General features: G+C 38.9%; 1 protein-coding gene across 2 annotated transcripts in view; it reads right to left on the reverse strand.

The window, feature by feature from the left end:
• Cse1 (chromosome segregation 1) overlaps positions 1-26172 on the reverse strand; it is a 296434-nt gene that overhangs the window by 20137 nt on the left and 250125 nt on the right. For both annotated transcript variants that reach the window (XM_067150404.2, XM_067150403.2), the window contains exon 20: positions 7884-8044. In XM_067150404.2, the coding sequence (XP_067006505.1) occupies positions 7884-8044 (161 nt within the window). The remainder of the gene's footprint in view (positions 1-7883; positions 8045-26172) is intronic.

The following is a 26172-nucleotide window of genomic DNA, read 5'->3' on the forward strand; positions in this document are numbered from 1 at the left end:
AAGTGAAATATTCCAGCTGTCTGCTATACGCCGACGATTTCAAAGTGTTCAAAGCCATTGAAAACATTAACGACTGTGAACAGCTTCAGCTAGACTTGAAAAGTGTACTGGAGTGGGCGACTGAAAATAAACTGTACTTAAATGTAGAAAAATGTGTATCGATGTCGTTCACCAGAAGGAAAACTCCCGTCCACTACACTTACAAGCTAGGTGACAGTCATTTACGATCGGTTTGCAAGATGAAAGACCTCGGGGTTTTATTCGACCACGAGCTTACATTCAATTTGCATATACTGAAAGTGGTAGCTGAGTCGTACAAGACCCTAGGATTCATTATCAGGAATATAAAAACCCTTAAAAAACACACAAACTTGCATTCACCTGTTCAATACCATAGTAAGACCAAAAGTAGAATATGCCAGCATCGCTTGGAGCCCTAGGTGTCAATCATATGTCTATCAGATTGAAAAAATACAAAAAAAGATTTTTAAAATACTTACAATATAAAAAAACTGGCTGCTATCCCCGTATGGTACCCTATAGTGATATCCTTTTAAATTTCAAAGTTGAGAGTTTAGAAATTTGCAGACGGAAGGATGCAGTAAAATTTCTTTTTAAAGTTGTAAACTACGCTAATGATAATCCTGAATTACTTTCTCTCCTAAATTTCCATGTACCTCGCTTCAATTTCAGAAATAACATAACATTTTTAAATGAAAAAACCAGGACGTGTGCCCATGATAACTCGCCGGTAAATAGACTCTGCAGTATCTTCAACAGTGCCATTCAGAAAAATAATGCCTTGACTTCAGTTTGCCATTGCGTGAGTTTGTAACTGAACTTCATCATGCAATTGTAAGAAGTCCTAAAAATAGGGGAAATTGTAAGGTGAAGTTCTATAATATTATGTATTGCTTCATTTATTTTACCATTTTACTTTGTTGTGTGTTGTTCCACCACATTAACATAAGGTTCTTTAGTCTTTAAAAAAATACTTATTTTATATCAATATTATAGGAGATTAGTTTTTTTTTTTTTTTTTGCTAGTTGCTTAACATTGCACCGACACAGATAGGTCTTATGACGACGATGGGATAAGAAAAGGCCTAGGAATGGGAAGGAAGCGGTCGTGGCCTTAAGGTACAGCCCCAGCATTTGCCTGGTGTGAAAATGGAAACCACGTAAAACCATCTTCAGGGCTGCCGACAGTGGGGTTTGAACCCACTATCTCCTGATTACTGGATACTGGCTGCACTTAAGCGACTGCAGCTATCGAGCTTGGTGAGATTAGATAAAATTGTAGAATATAGTTTAGATATAAGTTTCACCATGTTAATTATAGTCTATCTGTCGTAGTTGCCACTGTAATTGGGACACTAAATCCTGTAGTATGCAATAAATTAAAATAAAAATAAATAAATAAATAAATAAATAAATAAATAAATAAATAAAAACCGTTTGACGTACGAACTGAGGGTGTATTTTACAGGCTCAGCTGACAGTGGACTCTCCAAAATGTAAAACTTTGAATAATAACTTTCAGTTTAAAACTGTAGTGAATATGAACACTATGTTGTCATTAGTTATCGGAAATTTGTAACTAGGACGTAGTTACTTACTCCGCAATTTTGGGAAGTTCACATCGACAAAACCACTGTCCGGCCTGCCCTCGTGTACGGCTCCGAATGTTGGGCAAGGCAGAAAAAGCATGACCAGCGAATGCATGTCACATAGATGCGGATGCTGCGATGGTCGGCGGGAGTCACTGAGCATGACAAATTGCACAATGAACATGTGCGAGTATCCTTTAAAGTTGTGCCCGTCAGTGACAAGATGGAGGAAAACAGCTTCGCTGGTATGGTCATGTCAGAAGAAGAAATGAACACCATTTAGTACAGAAAGCTCTTGCCAACAAAGAGCGGAAGAGAGGAAAAGGGTGTCCTAAGCAACATGGAAACAAACTGCTGAGGTTGCTTTAAGGAAACGTGAAGTGCCATTAAATCTGGTACAAGAACGGACATACTCTTTCCGAGGCAGACGAGCTGATACTGAGTGAGCTCGGGAGTGCCCTTTTTGTGGGTGATATATGGCCAGGAAAGTAGAAGAAGAACATCGACGGATAAGAGTAACATGCTTTAGGACACATGGTGACCAGAACTGCGAGGAACGTGTTAAGAATTCAGACGTACCCATATGATTGCAGATGGAGCAAAAGCAGTAAGGAAATGAGTTTTAGATCTTAATTGGATCTACAAAAAGTAATTGGAAGCATATGTCTGTCTCCAATAGATACCACACAATAAGTGTTTTCATGGTTTCCATCTTCACCGTTTACAGAACAGTAAATTGTTACCATGTTTACTGCAAAATCCTGAGACACTTCATAAAATTAATAAATGCCGTAGGTGAATAAGTTTAATGATAGTAAAAAGACCTTGTATACAGGAACTATTTGGAATTAATACTTTTTGGGAGAATTGCAGACTGTGCTGGAATGTGCATGCACATTGGGTGAGCTCAGTTGGGCAGAAGTGTGAACAAAAATAATTCTGAAATTAACTTCCCCTCGAACTAGAAGGTATTATTAAGATTCATATGTTTAAATTGGTGTGCCGGTGGTGCATGCTCAAGAGGCTGTGCCGGAGGCCGCTTCCCTGCTGTACAGAGCTCCCCATACTCTGCCATTCAGTCACTTGATGAGAGAGACAGATGTGGCACACTACTAAAACTGATGAATTTCATCTTATTCCAATATTTGAGTTGACAAATTATCCAACTGTCAAGTGAAAAGGTCCATCTATCCAACACTTTTTATATCATACATTTAATCATGCATTACTTTTATAGAATACATATTGTCTCCTCTTAGGAGACATCTTCAGTTCCTTGAAAACTTAACTTAAAAACACAAAGATAACATTAAGAACATCATTATTTCAGGTATAGTTTTAAAAAATGATTAAATTCTTTAGTCTTGCAACTGGTGGAGTTAATAGTACCTGTTACGGAGTTTTTCCGTGGTAGGTAGAGGTGAAAGAAGGTGCGGGTGTGAATAGGTCTCCAGCTACTAAAGCAAAATTAATTTAAAATTTAACAAGGTTATATTTTCTTTTCAAAAACAAAGAAATAACAAGCATGGCAGGTACAAAGTAGCAAATCAAAAAGGGTAGTTACAATATTTACAGGAATTGGGCTTCGCGCCCTGATTTTACACTGCTTGGGCAATCAGCTCAGTTTTACCCCAAACACGAGTTTTAACAGAGGGGCAGAAAACCCCATTCATACCTAGGAGCCCTTGCTCCAAATTACACAGAAAAGCCTCCACGAGGCATACAACACTCAATTTTCAAAAGAGCCACTCGCTCTCAAAATTTAAGCCTCTCCCAGGCCACACCAAACTCCACCTTCAAGTTGTCCTCACTGGACATAGACACAGGGGTAAAATACCCAACCTACTGAGGTCTATTAAAAAAAAATGGGCAATTACATGACCTCTAAAATAACAATTTGAGAGGAGGCGATCTTGCACTCCTAATACACTTGTTTTTAAAAACCTAATCTGGCTCTAGGCCACTAATGCAAGGGCTAATCCCATACTACCGAGGTGACTTTAGAAAAGAGCAATTTGTTTTACATTAACGAAGAATAGGTTGAGAAAATAAGTTCACCTCAAGACAATGTGAGTGGGAGCTCGAGAGGGTTAGCACTCTCTATCCCAATATGCAGCTTAAAGAGAATAGAAGAAAAGATCGTTACATTTTAGGAAAAGGTTACATGGAGGAACGCTTCGCACCCGCCCCGAGAGTTAAACTGCTGAGCTAGCAAAGAAAGAATTTATTAATCGGCCATTACCTTATTGGTGACCGCTGCCGAGGAAAGAGGCGCTTCCCGCCTCCTGCTATGTACTTTATACACTGAAAGATGGAACAGAAGTGGCCCGGAGACCCTAAAATCAGCAGTTTAAATACTCTCGCAGAAGGTTCTAGGCGTTAGGGGAATGAAAACACCCTCCCGCGATGATTTTATTGGTAGATCAATAAACCCCCTACACAATACTAAGAAGAAACACATAATTGGTGGAAAATTAATTCAAGAAATTCGGGATAGGCTAGATTTAAAACAAGGGGAAAGAAGGGGTTAATATTGCCAACTTAACCAAAGACTGAAAAAAATTTAGCAAAGAACAAACATTTGAAATAAAAATTTCTCCAACAAAATAGTTCTTTGACTCCGCACTAGGTTGCACTATTGTTGAACTTCAGTAGTGTCCTCTAGAAGAGAAAGTTCACACTTCTTACTTCAAGCGAAACAAAACCACATCAAAAATGACACAGTTCAAAAACTCAAAATTTTCCACGTGGTGACATCTGAGAAAGTAGAGAATTAATAGCGTAGATAAAGTTCAGACTTCCTCCAGCAGAGGAGTTTCAACTGGCGCACATTTTAAATTAGCGGAGTGGAGGTGTACCGCCCGGTACAGTACCTGTGAGCCCAAATATTGTAATCTATATGAAACATGCACACTTAAAAACAAAACCATATTTGTAGACACATAATCTAAAGTAAACTTGGCATCCATGACAATATAATAAATTATATGCATTAAATGGTGGGAAGTTCTTGACTTTAATTAGATAGCTGGAGGGATTTTATGATGACGACGACTGAATAAATTAATTGGTTTAAAAAAAAAATATCCACAAGATTGCACACACAGAGATGCCAGCCTTCAAGGGTGGTTGTCCGTTGTCGCATGGACTGCTACAGATAAGGGAATGTTACATTCAACAAAAAAACATGTGTAGACCTAATAACATTCAGACCTTATAACATTATGATTGTCACTTCTTTGAGACAAAAAGATGAGAGCATCTTGCATTGTACTTCATGTATTTTTTTAGATCTCACATGATGTGGACAATATTGTGTCCTCCATGTTTAATTGAAAAATCACACTTGCAAGTTTCAAAAAACACATGGTTAAGTGAAATTTTTGATGGTTCTAGGCAAAAAAAAAAAAAAAAACTCTTCCATAATACTGACTTGCTAACCATCATTTTTGTCTCCGGTCACTTGGCTCTTCAGTCTTTTCAAGTTTGGTTTGACCACATATGCTGGGAAATTGCAATCATCAAAGATCATTACATTCGTGCTTAAAGTTTATAGGAAATGTTGCTATCTAGTCGTTTCTACCAAAGAATTTTCTAATGGTGGCTCTCCAATGCAGGGAACATTTTTTTCATGTTCACATGAGAAATGGAGAAATTATAAAGAGTATTTCAATTTCGTAAAATATGTAATAATCAGTACCACTTCTGTACTACTGTAATGTATGCGAGAAACCTCTAGAAAGTACGGAAAATTTGTATTCATTGGCGATGTGTGTTTTTTAATATATCATCATTCATCAATGATATCTTTACAGCATAACCAGTCAGATACTGTTTACGTGTGGGTGTGTGTACTTATTAAATTTATCATCATTGGTCAGTTAACAGTATTTTGGTCATTTAGCTGTTGTTACAATGCCTTAGTTTGTAATGATATTCCCCTGTATTGAATTTGGGAATGATGCCATACTGAATATATTTCAGCCAATAGCAGGCTGTTAAAACCATATTTTCTTGCATAATTAACGCCCTTGGTTAATTTACAAATCCCAATATTTTTGGGTCCAAAGTGGTGAAAAAGAAATGTTCACGTATTTGACGCACCCACTTTTATGAACATCCATCGCACAGCTCCGGATGCGTTTCGAAATAAAGGTGTCAACTACTCAGGTAGCAGCCTTCCTATTGTGAAACCGGGCATTCCAAATACAGGGCAACGTGCTGTTACTAGCCGACAAGAAATACCACTGCACTAGTTCGGTGAGAGTATCAGCGCAGTCTGGTACAAAGATACTTTACGAATGTTTCGGGTGTGGGACATGCGTTTTCTGTGATCTCAATAAATTTTCTTCTTGCTATTTGCTTAACGTCGCACCGACACAGATAGGTCTTATGGCGACGATGGGATAGGAAAGAACTAGGACTGGGAAGGAAGCGGCCATGGCTTTAATTAAGGTACAGCCCAGCATTTGCCTGGTGTGAAAATGGGAGACATTGGGAAACCATCTTTAGGGCTGCCGACAATGGGGTTCGAACCCATTATCTCCCGGATGCAAGCTCACAGCTGCGCGCTCTTAACAGCATGACCAACTCGCCCGGTAATTGTTTGTTAGTCCACAATGAGCGCAAGTATTAAGAATAATACTGCATCATATAAACTCGCGGTGATAAGTTATGCCGAAACATATGGGAATAGGGCAGTGGGCCGCAACTAATCATTGTCTGAATGCAACGTGCACTATCGCGGTAATAGGGAAGTGCACTTTAATAACTAAGAAGTCTCGCAAAGCATTTTGCGGACCAAACAGTGGCAAGTTTCCACAAGTAGAGGAGGATCTACTTCAGTATATGTACATTACGCAACGCTGGATATGCCATTTCTCACGAAATGCAGTATTATAAAGAATGAGAAGTAGCCACTGCACGTGGAATCAATGTCCGGATTTGAAGGTTAGCCGCAGTTGGATGATTCATTTTATGAAGAGAAATGGACTTTTTCTTCTACGAAGAACAACATTATGCCAAAAAAATGACGAATTATTTTAACCAAACAGTAATTGATTTTCATCGCTCTGTGATTGAAAAGTGTAAAGCGAAGGAATATTTGATTTCCCAAATAGGAATCGTAGTTCAGACTCCAATCAGTTTCCATATGCCACAAAGTCGAACAATCAATAAGAAAGGGACAGCGAGTGTTATCGTACGCACTATTGGAAGCGAAAACACGTACTGCAATGCTTGCTGTGACAGCTGATGGCAGAGAGCTTGCACCTTACGTTGTTCTAAAACGAAAACAATGCCTAAAGTAAAATTTCCGCGAGGGATCTACGTTCGTATCCAAGAAAAAAGGGTGGATGGACACGTCGCTTGTACAAGATTGGATATGAACAGTTTGGGGAAATCTAGCAGGGTCCCTCCTTTGATGCCCGGCCCTTCTCGTGTTGGACAGTTTACTTTTTTTTGCCGGTGTGTCACTGTTATGAAATTACATGAATTGTACTTTTATTGGTTCATGTTTATTTCACTTCAAGTTGTATTGTCAGTTCATAACAGGAAGAATATTTTCCAGTGTCGGTATTTCAAATCCACGCGTCCAATTTATCTGATGTACCCTATTTCACTTTTCAGAAAAAATCTCACGCTGGAATTTTACACCAAATGATGATAACCGAAAATGAGTTGAACCAATCGTGTTTATGTCTGATGTATCTCTTAAAAGTAAATGAACTGTAAATCATTTTTAAATACCTGGATTCCTTGAATAATTTATGCATCCAAAGTTTTTGCCTGTTTTTCATAACAAAAAGTGTGTTAAAATAAGGTATATGTGGTACAGAAAATGTTGCACATTTTCTGATATTTTAAATATAGAAATGAACATATATCCATGGGCAGGCTGACTGATCCTAAAATTATGTAAGAGTTCCACAATTCACCTTCTGAAACTATGTACTTCATGCCGAGGAGCTATTCTGGAGTTTTATGAAACTTTAAGCACTGAAGGCAACCACCTAAGCAATAGCACACGCAGATGGTTGATGACAAACGGTCATGAAGAGACTTCTTATTTATCTTCCTTACATTGTAAATGTACAATCCAGGGGTGGTAGATGGAGAAAGGGCAGCCCCACATACACGGAAGTATGACCAATATAACTTGTTTCATCTAAGTATTCTGGAGTGTACAATATTGGCAATACACAATACACAGAGTGCTTTTAATGACATACTGATTATGTCCTCAAAAATAACGTTCATGTCCTACACACTTACCTTGCAGCGGGTCATGTTCTTTCTTCGAGGCAAACGCTAGTTGAGAGTAAGCAACCTGATAACCAGGAGCATCATCTACTTCAATGAAGTGCTCTTCAGGGTTGAGAGAATCATCCTCAGGCAACTCAAATAATGCAATCAGAGCTTGAAGCATTGGTGCCCTGTTTAACAAGAAGACAGATACAAGAAATATGAATATTACTGTTATTTGGTTAAAGTTCCTTTAATTTTTACAGACTAAGAAATTGGGCAGTTAGAATTTTGTCCAGAAGAAGCTCCTTGATGTTCTGGAAGCCAAGGACAGGAAATGGTTACAATTAATTGTGGAAATAGAAGGGCAGTGACTAAGGTCTTTCCACCTTATGAATAGGTCCTCATGTAAACGCAGCTCAAAATGTCGTCCTCTCCCTTCTTGCTCTGTTGGAGGACAGGTGGTGATACTTCCTTAATCAAGTGGCAGTGTGAACTGTCGAAGCTCGCATTTGCTCTCACTAAGCTCTTCACGTAACATTGATTTTAATAATAATGTTATTTGCTTTACGTCCCACTAACTACTTTTACGGTTTTCAGAGACGCCAAGGTGCTGGAATTTTGTCCCGCAGGAGTTCTTTTACATGCCAGTAAATCTACCGATACGAGGCTGACGTATTTGAGCACCTTCAAGTACCACCGGACTGAGCCAGGATTGAACCTGCCAAGTTGAGGTCAGAAGGCCAGCACCTCAACTGTCTGAGCCACTCAACCTGGCAACATTGATTATAAAATAGTTTACTATTTAGATAATGATAATAATAATAATAATAATAATAATAATAATAATAATAATAATAATAATAATAATAATAATAATAAATAATATGTGCTAAAAGCCTGTGGAATCTATGCCAAATCATGTAAAACAATTTATAAAACAAAAAGGAGGGAATTTAAGCTAATAGCAAAGATAAAGAATATGTGCAAAAAATATTAAATGTGTATTGCAAAGTGGAGTAAAAATCTATCAATTTTCAATGCTTTTTTTATTTTAAAAATGTAAGATGTAAGAACACCTGAATTTGAATTTTTGAACATATCTTTAAAATGTTCAATCTTTTGTCTATTCAACTGTGCATGGTGGAAATATTTAACACCTTAAAATTATGAGATTTTGAATTTTGATCAATTTTACCCTTCATGTGGGGTAGATCAATGACACATGAACTGTACTTCAAGATTTCATTGAGATTCTTCATACTGCTCCCATTACTACTACTATTATTATTATTATTATTATTATACTGGTCAGGTCAGGAACTCCCTGCGACTGTCTCGCTGAGGGTGAGGAGGCCAGTACCAAACCTGGCAAACTAGAGGAGAACCAACTGCTACGGGCAGATGAGCTCTCCCTTAGTAGGTTTGATGAAGACTTTGTGTGGGAAATGACACATAAATTCATCATAGTTCAGGGCACTCTCTTGCCCTTGGGACGGAAAACTTCCCCTAGAGGCGGATGAACCATATTTGCTCAACCGCATAGAAAGTCCTCAACGGCGGCCCAGGTGTAAGGACAGCAAGTCCCTCCTTGACTGGAATGGTGGATGAAGGCTGCAGTTACCTGCATCTGCTTGCCAATGAAAACAGTTCCTAAACCATCAAGTACAGTGCGTTTGTTGAAGTGCAGCAACACTCTCACTCTAAAAGAACCTCATGCACAGCAGTCTTCCAACAACAAATTGACTCTTCCGAAAGTCCTGCGGCGATCAGGATGTTGCGACTGTAGTGGATTACAAATCATACATACAGGTGGTAATAATAAATTATATTCAGGTTCTTACATCAACCAAACTCATACAAATGTCTATACACAGTACGTTTCATGACATAACCTCATAAACAATGTGGTCATCCAACTACGTAAATAATAATACTAATATTAAATGGATGTAACACTTCAAAGCCATATATTACAAGACATAATAATAGTAATAATGAAATAATAATAATAATTATTATTCAAGCTCGATACTTGCATTATTTACCCATGGGTGAGAGAATACTATTTTCAAGTAATATCAGCTTATCATACTTGCATCACTCTCATGCCAGTAGGTTGTGCCTCAGTCAGTAGCTTTCTTTTCATGTAGCTCTTCACCCCTTTGGAATTAAACCTAGCGAGGAATTCCCTCTTGAAGTCCATCCAGTTTAAATTTAAACCCTTCAAGTTATTCCACCAAGTAGCGGCTTGCCCCTTTAATTGCGGTGTGATGAGCTGCATGAAGATGTCCTCTGGTAGACAGTCCTTCCTAACCGACTGACCAATCCCTCGAAGAAGCTAGTCAGGTTCTCTTCCAGTCGCCTGTGGAATTCTGGAAGGCTCTCTGTAATCACCTTCGGGTCTGTGTGTCCTGTATTGCCGGTTAGGTTTGAGGGGGTTAGAGGTGTGGCGATACGTCCTGTTTGCGTTAATCTATCTTCTACTGCTTGAAGGATGCTTTTCCTTATATTCTGCACATCTCCCTTGATGGTCAAAAACTGGTTTTCTAACCTTCCTTCAAAAGCACAAATACGGCTCCCAAACTTTCCCTTGACGGCAGAGATATGGCTTTCAAAATTTCCCACCACGGTAGAAAAACTCCCCTCAACCTGTTGTTTTATGCCAGAAATCTGGATTTCCACCTCCTCCTTGAGGTTCGAGATGTCCCCTTCCAGCCAGCTTACCCTACTATCGATCTGTTCAACCTGTCCCAGTTTTGACCTGATGTCTGCTGCGTTAATTGATTGGTGACGTCGCTAATTCATGATGAAAATTTGTCATTTACGGTTAAAATTTTCGATTCTAGGTCCTGTTCTACATTGTAAACCTGTGTGTACACTTGTGCTATTTGGCTGGTTAAAACTGTATTAGCTTGGGAAATTTCATCTGAAAGTTGGTCATTTACTTTCAAAATTTGGTCTTAATGTCTGTCTGTCATTCTGTTTTGTTTAAGGTGTAATTAGCTCGTGCATCAACGTCTCAGATTTTGTCAATGAGTGCCTGTATCATGGTCATTAGGTTAGAACACATTTTGGTTATATTTACCTCTTCTTCCAATGTATCGTCGATCTTCGTCGACTTCGATGAAAAACTTTTCGGGATCTCCTTTTTCGACGATATCTTCCAGTCTGCAGCGATTTCTTCTTCCCGTTCGTCGGGAGATTTCCCTTGGTGAGTTCGTCCTTCAGTTGTTTCAGCGACATATTCTCTAGTATCACTTGCATTATGCACTACACTCGTATTCAATCGTAATTTCTTACGTCCTGTCCAGAGGTCGCCAATGATGTATCCATAAAGATGCTCACAAAATGCTGTCAGTTGGTACACTTATTTATTTACATTTATTTACAAATTAAATACACACAACCTTAATCACTGCCGCCGCAAACAAAAGCACTTCACTCCAAAAACATCAACAAACCACCATTTTAACAACTGCCTATCGCTAAGCACATGCCACGTGGAGATTGCAACCTTAAAACACAGTTGAAACAGTTGACTGCTGACAGCATGTTGGTTCAACACAACACGAGGTCAAGGGTACAATTCCTGTTAAACCATAACTCCAACTAAGCAATAACTCGTCTCTACCATCAAGACCACCTGCTTATATAGGTGCCTGGCCAGGCTTCTAGAAAGGTATGTTACAAAATACCTTCTCATAAATTCTCGAGTGCCTAACAACATGGTTATAATGTACAGAATATTCTACCATCATCTAGGCCCGGTTTCTTCAACTGAATGTTAAATTTTACTTAACAAATATTAACTAGCAATTGTTATTAATTTAACACTTTTAAACAAAGTGTCCTGTTTCACGAACATATTTCCAACATTTGTTACGAAACAATTGTTCAAGACAAATTAACACATTTCAGTGAGATTTCTGAACGCGTTTGACAGTGAGTGTCTTTTGTTTCTTTACATAAAGCACTCCTAGTGGTATGTTGAAGTAGTATTTTGTCACACAGACACACGATTGAAATTATTATAGGTTATGGTTAGTGGAGACCGATAAGACGTAAACATGTCAAGTAAGAGGCAACAAAAGCGTTATGATGAATGCGAGTTTTTATTTCATTTAATCTTAATTTACAATTATGTGACTGTGCTTAAAAAGATGGAAGAACGGACTGTTATATCACAACATTGGATATAGCCTATTCTTATATTCTGAACACCAGGAAAATGTGATAATTTATGTGTTTTGAATGGTTTTCAAGCATTATTTTATTGTGGGGAAAATAATGTAATGCCTTGTTAATGCTGCAGTGGCAGCAGGAATCGTTTGCAGGATTCTACACACTTTTTCTTGCACTTGTGAATATAGTCGCCTACAATTACATGAAAAGTGTCTCAAGCATAATATCTAACAAGTATAGCTCAGACCCTGCGGTCAACCGATTTCACCAAGCTTCAATGTACCTGTGGGGAGACACTCAATGGTAACTCATGTATACGGGTTTAAGTCAAAACGCTTTCGTTTTCGAAAAAAAAAAAATGAGGTCAGATGTCATTACACAGAACCCGCTTCGGACAAAGAGGAGGTGATAGAACACGGAAAGGCGAACAAATTTTACTTAAACACGTCAGGTCCGCAACCTAATAACTTCTGAAAAATTGTTGAATCCCCGATTCCAATGCAAGGCATATATACTTGGGAGTTACATCATTGCGGAACGGAGTCTTGGCCAAGTGGTCACCGTATTTGTCTGCGAACCTCATAGACGTGAATTCGAGTCTTGTCGCAGCTGTGATATTTGCACAAAATAAATTAATATGTCCGCCACTGTGGTGTAGTTGTTAGTGTGATTAGCTGCCACCCCTGGAGGCCCGGGGTGTATTCCCGGCTCTGCCACGAAATTCGAAGAGAGATACGAGGGCTGGAATTGAGTCCACTCAGCCTCCAGAGGTCAACTGATTAGAGGTGGGTTCGATTCCCACCTCAGCCATCCCGGAAGTGGTTTTCCGTGGTTTCCCACTTCTCCTCCTAACTTAAGGCCACGGCCGCTTCCTTCCCTCTCCCTTCCTATCTTCCCATCCCCCAACAAGGCCCCTGTTCAGCATAGCAGGTGAGGCCGCTTGGGCGAGGTACTGGTTATCCTCCCCAGTTTTATCCCGACACAGAGTCTGAAGCTCCAGGACACTGGAGGGTAAACAGATAAATAAGAAGAAGAATAAGACAATTAAATTAATATTTGAGGGAACGTTAAGATAAAAATTGGAACAAAAACATTCTCACAGTTACTGCTGGATCTCTTTCTATATATACCGGTATATATATATATATATGGATCTCTTTCTATTAATATTAGGTAGAAAATAAAGTTCCACTGCAATTTGATTATTCATTTTATTCACATTTTTACCTTCACATTCCTTGAAACAATGATTTAATTTGTATTAAAAAAGTATGTCTATGGCTGGACTCGAACTCACGTCATCGCGGTTAGGAGACAAGTGCGATGACCCCTCGCCCACTGCCCAACTTGTCGGGATTGCAACTCTTCAAGTATATAGATGTTGTATTAGAATTGGGGGATTCATAAATTTTTTGGTAATGATTAAGTTGCAGACCTGACAAGTTTGAGTAAAATGTGTTAGCATTTTAGCGTTCTATCACCTCCATGTGGTCCGAAGCGGATCCTGCCTCATGATATTTGTCCTCACTATTGGAAACTCTAACGTATTTTCAATATCGTCTAGTATCTTGTTCATTATGGCTTTGGTAATTAGAAATATATCTTCTGACATCTCTAGAAAGTAGTTATTTCTTAGTATGGGTCGTCCTTTGCCTTCTTCAGCTTATAAATAGTCTTCATACAGCAATAAAGCTTCAAACTTACGTCTTCTACATGCCTCCATTTTGAAATTTTAGCAGTTGTTAAGAGGTTTAACACAGGGCTGCTGCCAGGTTAATTTAACACAAGTATTAACATTTGTTAGAGTTAACAATTCTTGATGAGACGACCATTTTGTTAAATAATGATGATAATAATAATAATAATAATAATAATAATAATAATAATAATAATAATAATAATAATAAGGCACCTTCCCTGGAACTCTTGCAACATCAAAGTCTCCTTAACAGCTGAGTTAACACTTAACATTCGTTGAAGAAACCAGGCCCTAGTGTCAGAGATACATCATTCTGGATGTTACAGTGTGCTTCACAATACTATAGGCACTGTGCGTGTCGCTCTAGCGGCCGGGCGGAGAACAACACGTGAGGCAGACTCCAGACTCTCAGTAGCTGTTCTGTTATGACTGAGCGTGTAGTTAACTCCGATGATAATGGCAGAGAAAAGGAGATCAAGTAAACGCAATTGTTGTTTTGTCAGATGTTCCAATACTTACGCAAATACGGGAAGTGAAGTACAATTTTATTGTTTTCCAAAACGAGCGATAGAAGTGGACCGAAGGAGGCGATGGATACAAACGGTTAACCAAACATTCGTACTGCACGTTTGCAATAAGTTCAATTGATCCGATTTAACCCATTGAACTGCAATTTTTCTTGAAAATAAATATATAGTGATTGCAATTTAATCTGACTTAAAAGAGATCACTTTTGCTACAGCAAGTTAACACACTGAAACACAGTTCACATTCTAACAATAGTTCAACACAGTGTGGTAGATCTTAAAACACTCATATACATGCAGTGCCACCTTACACTTATCACATCCATAGCAGGATTCACCCCTGTTCTTTCCCTTGGGATTTTTTCCTCTGGAGTCATAGCAGACCTCGCAAGAAAAGCCACAGTGAGAAAATTAAGAGATTTTGGGAGAAGGAAAAGTGAACGACATCAGCTAAATAAGTTTAATTGCGCTCAATAGTTGGGCATAAGGAAATAATAATAATAATAATAATAATAATAATAATAATAATAATAATAATAATAATAATAATAATAAGGTAGCAGGTAGGGACCCCTTCGGAGGCAGCCCTGCCCAGGGAGTGGCGCCCCTGTTTATGTGAGTCCCAGAGCACACTGACCCGGTGTGTATCATCTGGTAAGGGTCCCAGCTCAGGGTTACGAGTGAAGACCTCAACGGCAGTGAAGGCGGAGATGAAGATCATTGGTACGGCGGAACTGGCGGATGAGGCACCCTCGCTTTTTGGGATAGTAATAAAAAGCCTGTTTAAAATCCAGGTGCATCTGAGTGGTATCCACCGGCTTCCTGGTCAGCGTCTGTCACCTTGTAGGTGCGACGGCAATACCAAGCTCCAGGAACTAACAATCCCTGGTTCTAAGCACCCAGCACTGCTGGATTTCCTATTACAAGCCAAACATGATTCGTGAGCGTACTAACAACATTACCCCAGGTGGTATCCAATCCACCCGTCGCATTGAGACGGCAACCAGGCTTTCGGATTCTGGGGAGCCTGGACAACCACGAAAACATGGGAGAGAGTCTGAGCTCTCTGGTAAACTATCCCACAAAACCCCCATGTACATTGGTACATTCAATATCAACACTTTGATACAACCAGGAAAATTACTAAATTTAGTCACAGAACTTGATCGGCAAAAAATTTTTATCCTTGCCCTGCAGGAAACTTGATTTACTGATGATGCCACCTTGGATTATGGAAATTACCATATATTCAAAAGCAAAACAGACCAAAAGATTCTAAATAGGACCCCTTTATTTGGCATGAGCTTCATAGTACATAAAAGTATACTGAACTCGATCCAAGAAGTTAATTCCATCAGCAATCGCTTAATGACCATGAGGATTCAGTGTGCCAATAAAAAATATACATTAATAAATGCACACGCCCCTACAAATATAGACAACAAGAAGAATCCCCAAAACATGGACAAATTTTGGAACAGACTTGAAAAAGTGATGTCAAAAATTCCAAAGGATGACGTCAAAATCCTCTTAGGCGATTTCAATGCACAAATCGGCCGAGAAAAGGAACACAGGAAAACTGTCGGACTCTACCCGGCGCACAAATTTACGAACAAAAACGGCTCAAGGCTCATTGAACTATGCCAACAGTGCAACCTTAAAATCACGTCCACATCCCTCAGGAAGCATCCCAAGAAACAAAAAACCTGGAGGTCCCCCATTGAATCCACTGGAGAATTTCAGATTGATCATGTAGCTATCTCGTATCAGCTACAGAAAGAGGTACATGATGTACAAGTGAGAAGAGGAGCAAACGTCGACTCTGATCACTATCTCACAAGAGTTAAAGTAAAATTTACTCCAAGAAAATACCACCCCAAGAAAATCCAACAACAGAAATTTGACATAAAACAGATTCCTGTTACGGATCTAAAAGAAGCATGGGAAAATCAACCAGCGAAAACATGGGAAGAATTCCACACCAAAATCATACAGAAAGCACGAGAAATGGTACCCTTAAAAAGGAATGCAAAACACCCCTGGTGGAACTCAACATGCAACCAAGCCCTAGAGATAAGAAAATCCGCATTTCAGAAATACAACAGTAGAAAATCCCAGAAAACTCAACGAGAATTTTATGAGACCAGAAAACAAGTATCCAAAACCATCAGGCAAGAGAAAAGAAAGCACCTGAAAGAACAACTGGAGTCAATTGAAGAAAACTTTAGAAACTACAACACAAGGGATTTCTACAGAACGTTCACAGAAAAAATCCGAGGATACATTCCACAGAACTTATGTTTTAGGAAAGAAGATGGAAAATTGGCGCTTACTAATAAAGAAAACTGCCAAGAACTTGCACGGTACTTCTCAGAACTTCTTAACTGCCCCGAACCCACTGAAAGATTTCTTGAAGAAGCATCCATTTCACTCACCCAGAATCATCTCCACCAAACCAGGAAGAAATTCAGAGCCACATTAAAGGACTAAAGAACAACAGAACCTCAGGAAGAGACGGGATTGTTGCAGAATTCCTTAAGAATCTTGGTCCAAATTCACTCAAGGAACTTACAGAAATCATACAGAAAATCTGGAAAAATGAAAAACTCCCAGAAGACTGGAAATGTGCCTTGATTCACCCACTTCACAAAAAAGGAGACAAAACTGATGTGAACAACTATAGGGGAAACTCCCTCCTTGAAGTCGGCTACAAAATTTTCTCTGCATGCCTGTTGAAAAGAATACGAGAACAACTAGAGCATAAAATTGGTGAATATCAGCTGGGTTCCGCCCTCACAGATCATGCACTGAACAGATCTTCCACCTCAAAACCGCTCTAAAATTCAGGGCCCTCAGAAACCTTCCAATCATCTGTACCTTCGTAGATTTCAAGAAGGCTTATGATTCAGTTGATCGTCAATCTCTGTTCAGCATCCTGAAAGAACAGGGACTAGACTCCAAAACGCTAAACTTGACCAAACAGACCCTCACTGACACGAAGTCAAGAGTGAAATTCATGGGAGAAATCTCAGATAATTCCTGATAAAAACTGGTGTCCAGCAAGGAGATGGACTATCACCCCTCCTCTTCAACCTCGTACTAGATAAGGTGATGAGGGAATGGGAAAACGAACTGAAAGCACAAAATAGCTGGAACCCAGTAAACATCGGGACACGAAAAAACAAGCTTGAAATTCCATGCTTAGCCTTCGCGGATGACCTGGCCCTTTTGTCCAGCGATGAAGTCACAGCAATAAAGCAAGTTGAAATTCTCCAAGAATGTGCCAGAAAGGTCGGACTTCATATCTCCTTCCAGAAAACTGAATTTTTCTGTGCAAAACTTGACATCCATAGTCTCAATACAAAATACGGACAAATCAACAGAGTCCCTCACTTCAAATACCTGGGCGAAATCCTCGAACCAACCGGACAAGAGAAAATAGCCCAAAACAACCGTGTCCAAAAACTCAGAAGAGCTTATGGGAGAACAAGAGAAATCTACAACAAAAAATGTATGTCTCTCCACGTTAAGATTACAATACTGTAATCAAACCGGAGGCTTTATATGCAGGGGAAACTCTAACGCTTCATAGAAAGGGCGAACTGGAAAATATCCTAAAAGAAGAGCGAAAAGTCATGAGGAAAATTTTAGGACCAAGACACACGGGAGAAGGGTACCGCCTCCAAACCCAGAAATCCACAGAAAAATTATCTAATATTGCGGCAGACCTCAGGAAAATAAGGCTAAAATTTTATGGACATGTTAAGAGGCTTCCAGAAACTAGACTAACCCACCAAATTCTTGAGAGAGTTGACAAACTGAAGATTTTTCCTTGGATACAACAAACAAAAGCGGACATGAAGAATGCACAAATTCTCTGTGAAGACATTTTGAATCGAAATATATATAGAAAGAAAATTTACAATTGGGAAGTTACTCCAGAGAATGAAGTACCAAAAAGAGCAGGTACCAAGTGAACGGAAGAAAGGAAAAGGATCTTTAGTCAACAGAGGAAAGCATCCTGGATCCTCCGCAAGAAAATCATAAATAAAGCTTTGTGTTTTCCGAAAGGGACCATTCACACATAATAATAATAATAATAATAATAATAATAATAATAATAATAATAATAATAATAATAATAATAATAAATACAAGACTGACAAACCGGATCAATACCTTCTTTCAGCAGAAGAAAAACTATGGGGCTTGGAGAACTGAACTCTGTGGTAGCACGAAGATTACACCACATATTATTTGGTACATTGTCTTTTCGTGTACACGTTCAATTTTGTAGGTTATGCACACGCCCACCTGCGTTCCCGTCTTCATTTTCTTCAATAATGTCATCTAATTCTTCGGAATTACTAATGCTAACGTCACTTGAAGGTAATTCAGTATCACTTTCATCGGAAAAACCGTCACTGACATCGCTTTCCTCCAAAAAACGTAATATTCGAGCTTCATCCGACTCGGCCATGATGCTGACTTTACCTTCACTAAAGCTTTACGCGGCAATTTACTCGATCGTATTTAGACTCTTTGGCGATGAAATACATAGCTGAAGGGCAAAGATAGCTGAAATACGATTACCAACATCTCGTAGACATGTTGGGATTGCAAAAAAATATCGATATGTATCCTTGGAAACCTCAACAAAACAATAAAGAGGGTGGACGGAAATTTCCGTCATTGCATTTATGGCAACCCGTGGACAATGACGGAAATTTCCGTCATTGCAAGGCAATGGGTTAATTAAATTTTGGTTTTAATTTTTAGGACTGATGGATCACTTTGGCAACCTACGATTTACTCAAGAATATGTAGTGGAAACAGAAGATCTGGACACCCACTAAGTCCAGCCTATGTTCCGACAATATTTCTGGATGAATACAAGGAGAGGAATGTGTCGCCGGGACCCAGCTTACAGCCCTTTCACAGACAACTCAAGTGATTAAAAAAAGAAGAATCCGATGGAAAATTTTCAAGGACAATTTACCCAAGTAACATAACCAAGGACTCATCCGTGGGAACAGATGCATCTGATTTTCATTGTTCAGACTTCATGTTTTCTTGTTCAATAAATGAAAACAACGTAAATACACAAGCATGTATTCCACCTAATTTCGATCTGGGAGGAGACATTACGAAACATGATAAAATATGTGGAATGAAAGACATCAAGGGTCCAGGTTTCTAAGGCTACAGTTCCATAAGAAACAATACACAAATGTGTGATTTAGCAGGTGTAAACTTCAACGTCTTTGCCTTGCTGCTTGCGTTATTACCAAATTGTAACGTTTCAAAATTATGTAAAGAAACCAGATTATTAATTTTCCTACTGAAAATGAAAACCGGACTGTCCTATTCTTCTTTGAGAGTACTATTCGGTGTTCACAGGACAATAATTTCACATATTTTTACGACCGTGTTTATGCAACTGGCACTGCGTACGAAATATTTCATATTCTGGCCTAGTAAGGAAAGTGTTCAAGAAACAATGCCTCCAGCATTTAAGAGAAATAACGGTAATTGTTGAGTCATTATTGACTGCATGGAATTTAGGGTTGAATAGCTTCCCCAAGTAGATCAGAGTGTGTATTTCTATTCTCAATACAAGGGTTGCTACACTGCAAAAGTTTTAATTGCAATCACGCCTAGTGGTATGATCGCCTTTAAATCTAAATGTTACGGTGGAAGACCTAGTGACTCAGTCATAACAACCGACAGTGGTTGATTATCTTTCCTTCAACCTGGCGATGAGGTCATGGCTGATAAAGGATTTTCTGGCATTAAAACTAACTTATCTGGCCGCGGTGTTGTAATCGTGACACCACCGTTTTTACATGACGGGAGATTAACAGCTGAGGGAGTTGAGAGTACTTACAATATTGCGAGTGTTAGAATTCACGTAGAAAGGTGTCTTCAAAGAATCAAAATATACAATATATTACAGAAATTTTCAACATAACTTTTTCCACACGTGCAAATGTGTTGCGTGTTAACGAATTTGCAACCTCCAATAATTGAAGAATAGTTTGAGAATTGTTCAACCATCAGCTTGTTTTATATATTTTTGTTTACATCTTTATCTGTTCAATGTTCAACAAGCATGAATTGACAAATAAATACTTAATTATTATTAGGAATACCGCTAATTTTTGGCAAGTAATTATTGAAATAGTACTTTGTCATTTTAGTGAGACATTCCTCGACATACTTATTGTCCTGATTAATAGGTATTGTCAACTGTTGTGCTTTACTATACACATATAGATCACATTTTCCCAAGCCAGTTACGTACATCACATCAGTATTTGTATTTTTGTGTAATATATAATTATGACGTGTCTTTAACTGTGTGTAATTTTGCTCGTCAAAGTAAAGATAACGTACTCGCACATTTCCTGACTCATCTACTATTGGTTTTGTAACTACTGCAAGCTATCGAATATATGAAATGAATAAACGGTGAGTGAAATAAGTATAAATACCCAGGCTGGGCGCCACCTGTAAAACAATTACAGGAATTTATAACTATGTAGAGCAATGAGCAACTCCTTCTCCCAAGGCGACGGTCATCAGGCTGACGAAGCTCCAGACTTACTTTATAACCTTACCTGTTTACCCCTAAAATTAGATGTGGGTAGCATGCCAGGTTCATCCTCACTCCACTGATAAAAAGATTTACTGCAAGTTTGATACCATGACTTTACTCCCAAAATAATAAACAAAAATATAATAAATACCACAATAATCATCACTTGAAGAGACCCACTCCTGATTGCCGTCCACAAAGGCAACGTACAAACAACTACTACCAACATTAATAATTACTTGACGAGACCTACTCGTTTGTTGCTTACAAAGGCAAATATACACACTACTACCAACAACAAAAATCATTACTTGACGAGACCTACTCGTTTGTCGTTTACAAAGGCAAATATACACACTACTACCAACAACAAAATCATTAGGTACTTGACGAGACCTACATTTCTTAACATACCTCCAGGTAAGAGTCCCACTACACTCACTACTGTTACAGAACAAAAATCGTATTCTGGTAAAGGAAAGTACGACGACTTTACATACGGATGAAACCTTCTTTATGAAGAGCATCCCTAACCTTATTTACACACTTCATTGACGTCTTGAGTCCTTCCCGACTGCCGCACAGGTTAGTGTGACGCCTCACGTTTCTTTAACTGAAACTGCATACTCGGCCGACGATTTCCTTTACCAAGAATTAGCTCTGTGCACAACCACACATCCACTACCGAATGTAGACTCGGCACGCATCACCACATACACTGTACATTATCTCGTAGAAAAATTATAGTCTAATAATTATACAGAGTTGGAATTACAAATAAACACTTAGTAGCGTCTTTTACATAACGGCCACCAGAAACTCGTAGCATCAGCGATATTTAGCGTGCTCACTCCGTAGGTAAAATCAAATACAGTAGAGACAATAGAGCATTGCCTAGGAATCTGCGCAAAGTAGCTCCCGCATGCTGGTCCGAGTGAGAAACACACAGAATCAAGAACACAAACACAACCAGAAACAGAATCAGCATCAGAATGAATTGCTGCACATGCGTACATACTTATATAGGCTTGCTGTACGTGGTTATAGCGTCCTGAAAAGTTTACTAGTAGCAACGCTCTCACAGGCACTTCTTCACGCGCCACTCAGTCAACCCAACCTCGCTTAACACAAAGCCCTCGCATTGGCTATCGTGCGTCTGATGTGACATCAAACGTCCACTCACGTACATCCACATTGATCCACTCCAATCTTCAGCCTATATTACCTGGCCGTACCCCGTGTTTCCAAGCCACTTTGTTGCAACACATTCAACTGACTTCAACCACCCTTCCCGATATAGTCGCTGTTTTCCCGGTTGCACAATCCTTACGGCTGGGCCATATTTACCGACTCTTACCCAAACGGAAATTTATACAAAATACAATGATGCACATATGCAATATTCCCTAACCACATTCTTCTTATAATATTATGTTTTTACATTCTAAATAAACAAAATTACATGATTTTCATGACTAACATTACAAATTATTTTACGAAATTTCTTAACCTAAAATTTGGGGATCGTACTTTTGTATGGTTAGAGTTTAGCTTTACAGGAAGATGGACACTTAACTTCTAATACTCTGTCAGCTACATTTCCTTTGAGAACTATGCCATCTGTAGATTCACAAATCCAAGGTTGTTTCTTTTGGATTATTAACCCAGATCAAATAACACGAACACCAAATGAACTTCCATAGCATTCTATTGCTTCATTTTCCACTTCACTTCCGTAAGAAAGATTGTTCAAAGCAGCTCCCCCAGTTGGAGATTCAGTTACAAAAGCGAGAGCTAAAATATCAAAGTTATTTCGCCCAGTTTTGATCCGATGTGCTTTCGTGCTAGTAGATATTCTTATCTTTCTTTCTTGAAACCATCGAGGACTTCCTGATTTAGTGTCCAGGGAGATTTTAATTATATGATCTGTATCATCCTGCACTTTGCTGATAAATAAACAATCGTCACTCACAGTGTGAAAGGTGTATTTGTCTGGCAAGCGCACGTCATTAGAGACATGTAAATGTAATAGCTGTGTCACAATTTCCTCACATTCTTCTCTCTCCACATCGTTCACTAGCCTGTCTATCAATGAGGTGACTACGGCCCTGCACGATTGTTCGATTTCAGTACTTGCTTCTGCTCGAAGCATTTTACGAAGACTGCAAGGAATGTGTTTTAAAATATCCTCAGTTAATTCGAAGGGGGGAAGAGATGTCTCCGAAGTCTTTTTACCGAACAGTTCTTCTACGCGTTTGCCTTTTCTGTATTTTTCTGTTGACGTTGTTTTCGGGCTTGGTTTTCCCCGTTGTTGCGGACGATCTGTTTTGGAGACAACACTTTCATTATTTATATAATACACTACTGCAGCTACGTGTTTGCAAGTTCCTCTGGCAGAGCAGGAACATTCGCTGGTAGAGACATTACGATTCTGTTCAACCTGAACAAGAAATAAAAATGCGTACAACTTAGCAAACAAGCATTAAGTAATCCTTACTAAATAAAATTTATAAATTGTCACCAAACTACACCTTGCCTACCTCAAGTTTCACGATATAAGGCTGCAAAGTGACAGACGTTTGTCGGGTGACTTTTCCTGTGATATATCCGAAACCATTCGAAATTAACTCTTCAATGCCGTTCACGTGGCCACTGACAACAAGTTTTCTTCCTTTATTGCACTATGATTCATTTAGATCCCCGAATTGAATCGCTTTAAACCTGCAACTTGTTCGAATGTCACACATGTTGAACCGAGACTCACGCACTACGCCTCACCTTTTGCTTCAGAACGCGCCACTATGTAGCGCTAGTAGTAGCATTTCGATCTATCTGCACGGTGCCTATAGTGGATTACAAATCATATATACAGGTAATAATAAATTATATACAGGTTCTTACATCAACCAAACTCATACAAATGTCTATACACAGTAAATGTTTCATGACACAACCTCATAAATAATGTGATCATCCGAGTACGTAAATAATAATAATAATAATAATAATAATAATAATAATAATAATAATAATAATAATAATAATAATAATAATAAAAGGATACAATGCAACTTCCTTTGCTTTCTAAGGAAAGATGGAACTCTTGCAACATCAAATGAAGAAAACTGCGAAAGCTAAGTACGGTATTTTAACGACCGTCCAAACTGTGAAAAACCAGCCAACCCCATCAAAACAAACAAACCAGTGAGCCAAAACCTGCCATCTTCTCCACCAAATCGCGATGAAATCAAACGCCACATAAAGAGACTGACAAATTATAAGGCTCCTGGTGAAGACTCCATGATTGCGGAACTGTGAAAACATGCCTAGGAAGAAGCAATTGACATCCTACACCAAACCGTTATAGATATATGGGAAAAAGAACAACTACCAGAGGACTGGAAGCTAACTTTGATCCATCCTTTACACAAGAAAGGAAATATAAGAGATGTGAACAATTAGCGTGGAATTTCTCTTCTGTCAGTAGCCTACAAGATCCTGTCACTATCCATCCTTGAAAGACTAAAACAGCAAGTTGAACAAAAACTCAGGGAATATCAAGCAGGTTTTCGGAAAGGGCGATCAAGTGCAGAACAAATACTTAACCTAAAAACCATAATAAGATACCATATGCTGAGAGGGTGAACCTATGTATTTATATTTGTACACTTCAGGAAAGCATACGACTCCATAGACCGCGATGTGTTGCATAACATCCTTGCAGAAATGGGAGTCGATGAGAAACTGCTGGTGATAATAAGGGCAACACTAACTAATACCAAATCCAAAGTAAAATTCCAAGGCACCCTTTGAGATCAAAACAGGCGTTCGACAGGGAGATGGGCTGCCACCTGTTTTGTTCAACTGTGTTCTTGAGAAGGTAATACAGGACTGACGAAAGACGTTAAAAGAAAGAAACCTTTACAAACCCGTAAGGATTGGGTAAAGAAAAACAGAGTGGCAATAGATTGCTTAGGTGGAATAGCCCTGATGACAGAAAATTTCAAAAGTGCAACATAACAGATTCGTGTGTTGAAGGAAGCAGCAGAACAAACAGGTTTACAAATTTCCTTTCAAAAGACAGAAGTAATGTCGAATATCAAAGATGATACGGCACAAGTAAATACCAAATGTGGAACGATAAACCGTGTTAGTAAATTTAAATACCTTGGGGAATGGATTCAGCAAAATGGACTTGACAAAGAGGCCATAGGAGCAAGAATCAAGAAAATGGAAGTCACTTTCCAAACCACCTGCAACATTTACAACAAAAAGGGCTTTCCCCTTAATACAAAAATTCGTCACTACAACACTGTCATCAAACCAGTATCGTTGTATGTATCTGAATGCCTATCCTGTCCGAGAAATGTTTGCTTGCGGATTTAGAGAGGAAAGAAAGAAAGATCCTACACACCATACTTGGCCCAAACTACAAAAATGGCATCTACGTTAGAAAATCCAGGCAAGAAGTATACTCTAAGACAAACGATTCCAACTGAGGTGCTCCCATGGCCCCGGTCGGCCCTGGCAGCAGCCCCGGCGCTGTGCTGTAGCCCCGGCGAGGTGGTGGGGGGAAGGAGGGGAAATGGCAGAGGCAGCTCCACAAGTCGACAAGTCAGCGTGCAGCTTACGAAAACAATATTATTTATGACAATTCTGTGAACAAATAAACAATTTATTCTGCACATTGCGTTTGCCTTAATGTACATATAGCGTTTAAGTCTATTGTTGACATCGTTTTGCGGCAACTAATTTACCAATATTAGGTACAATCGATCTGGCAGTAGAAATTCTAAGCACAGCCTCTAAACCTCTAAGTCCTAGTTCTACATTTTTTTATATTCAGAATTGAAAACATCTGTTCGCATATGTAAGTTGTACTGAACATTGACGTAAATTTTAAGGCAAGTGCATGGAGTCTGAGAAATTCTTTGGATGAATCACTTTGTATCTGTAACGACGTCTTATAGTCTAAGATTTTCGTAAGTAGACAAATGTAATGATTTTAATGAAGTAAAATTGTCAAAATTTCCGGCTTCAAGCTGACTTTTCAGTAACAAACTCTGCATTTTGAAAGCCTTAATTCTATCACACACGGTGCTAATCAATGTGTTTCTCCCTTGCAGTGAAATATTTAAAGCATTCAAATAAGGCGTTATGTCCGCCAAGGAATCAAAATCAGCTATCCATTGTTTATTCCGAAAAGCTGGTTGTGGAAAAGCTTTCATCACCATGAACAGAGCAATTTCTTCAATTATTGCAAAGAAGTTTGCTAACACTTTTGCGGAACTTAACCAGCCCACAAAACAA

The sequence above is a fragment of the Anabrus simplex genome, chromosome 6 (genome assembly GCF_040414725.1).
Source record: "Anabrus simplex isolate iqAnaSimp1 chromosome 6, ASM4041472v1, whole genome shotgun sequence".
Taxonomy (NCBI): domain Eukaryota; kingdom Metazoa; phylum Arthropoda; class Insecta; order Orthoptera; family Tettigoniidae; genus Anabrus; species Anabrus simplex.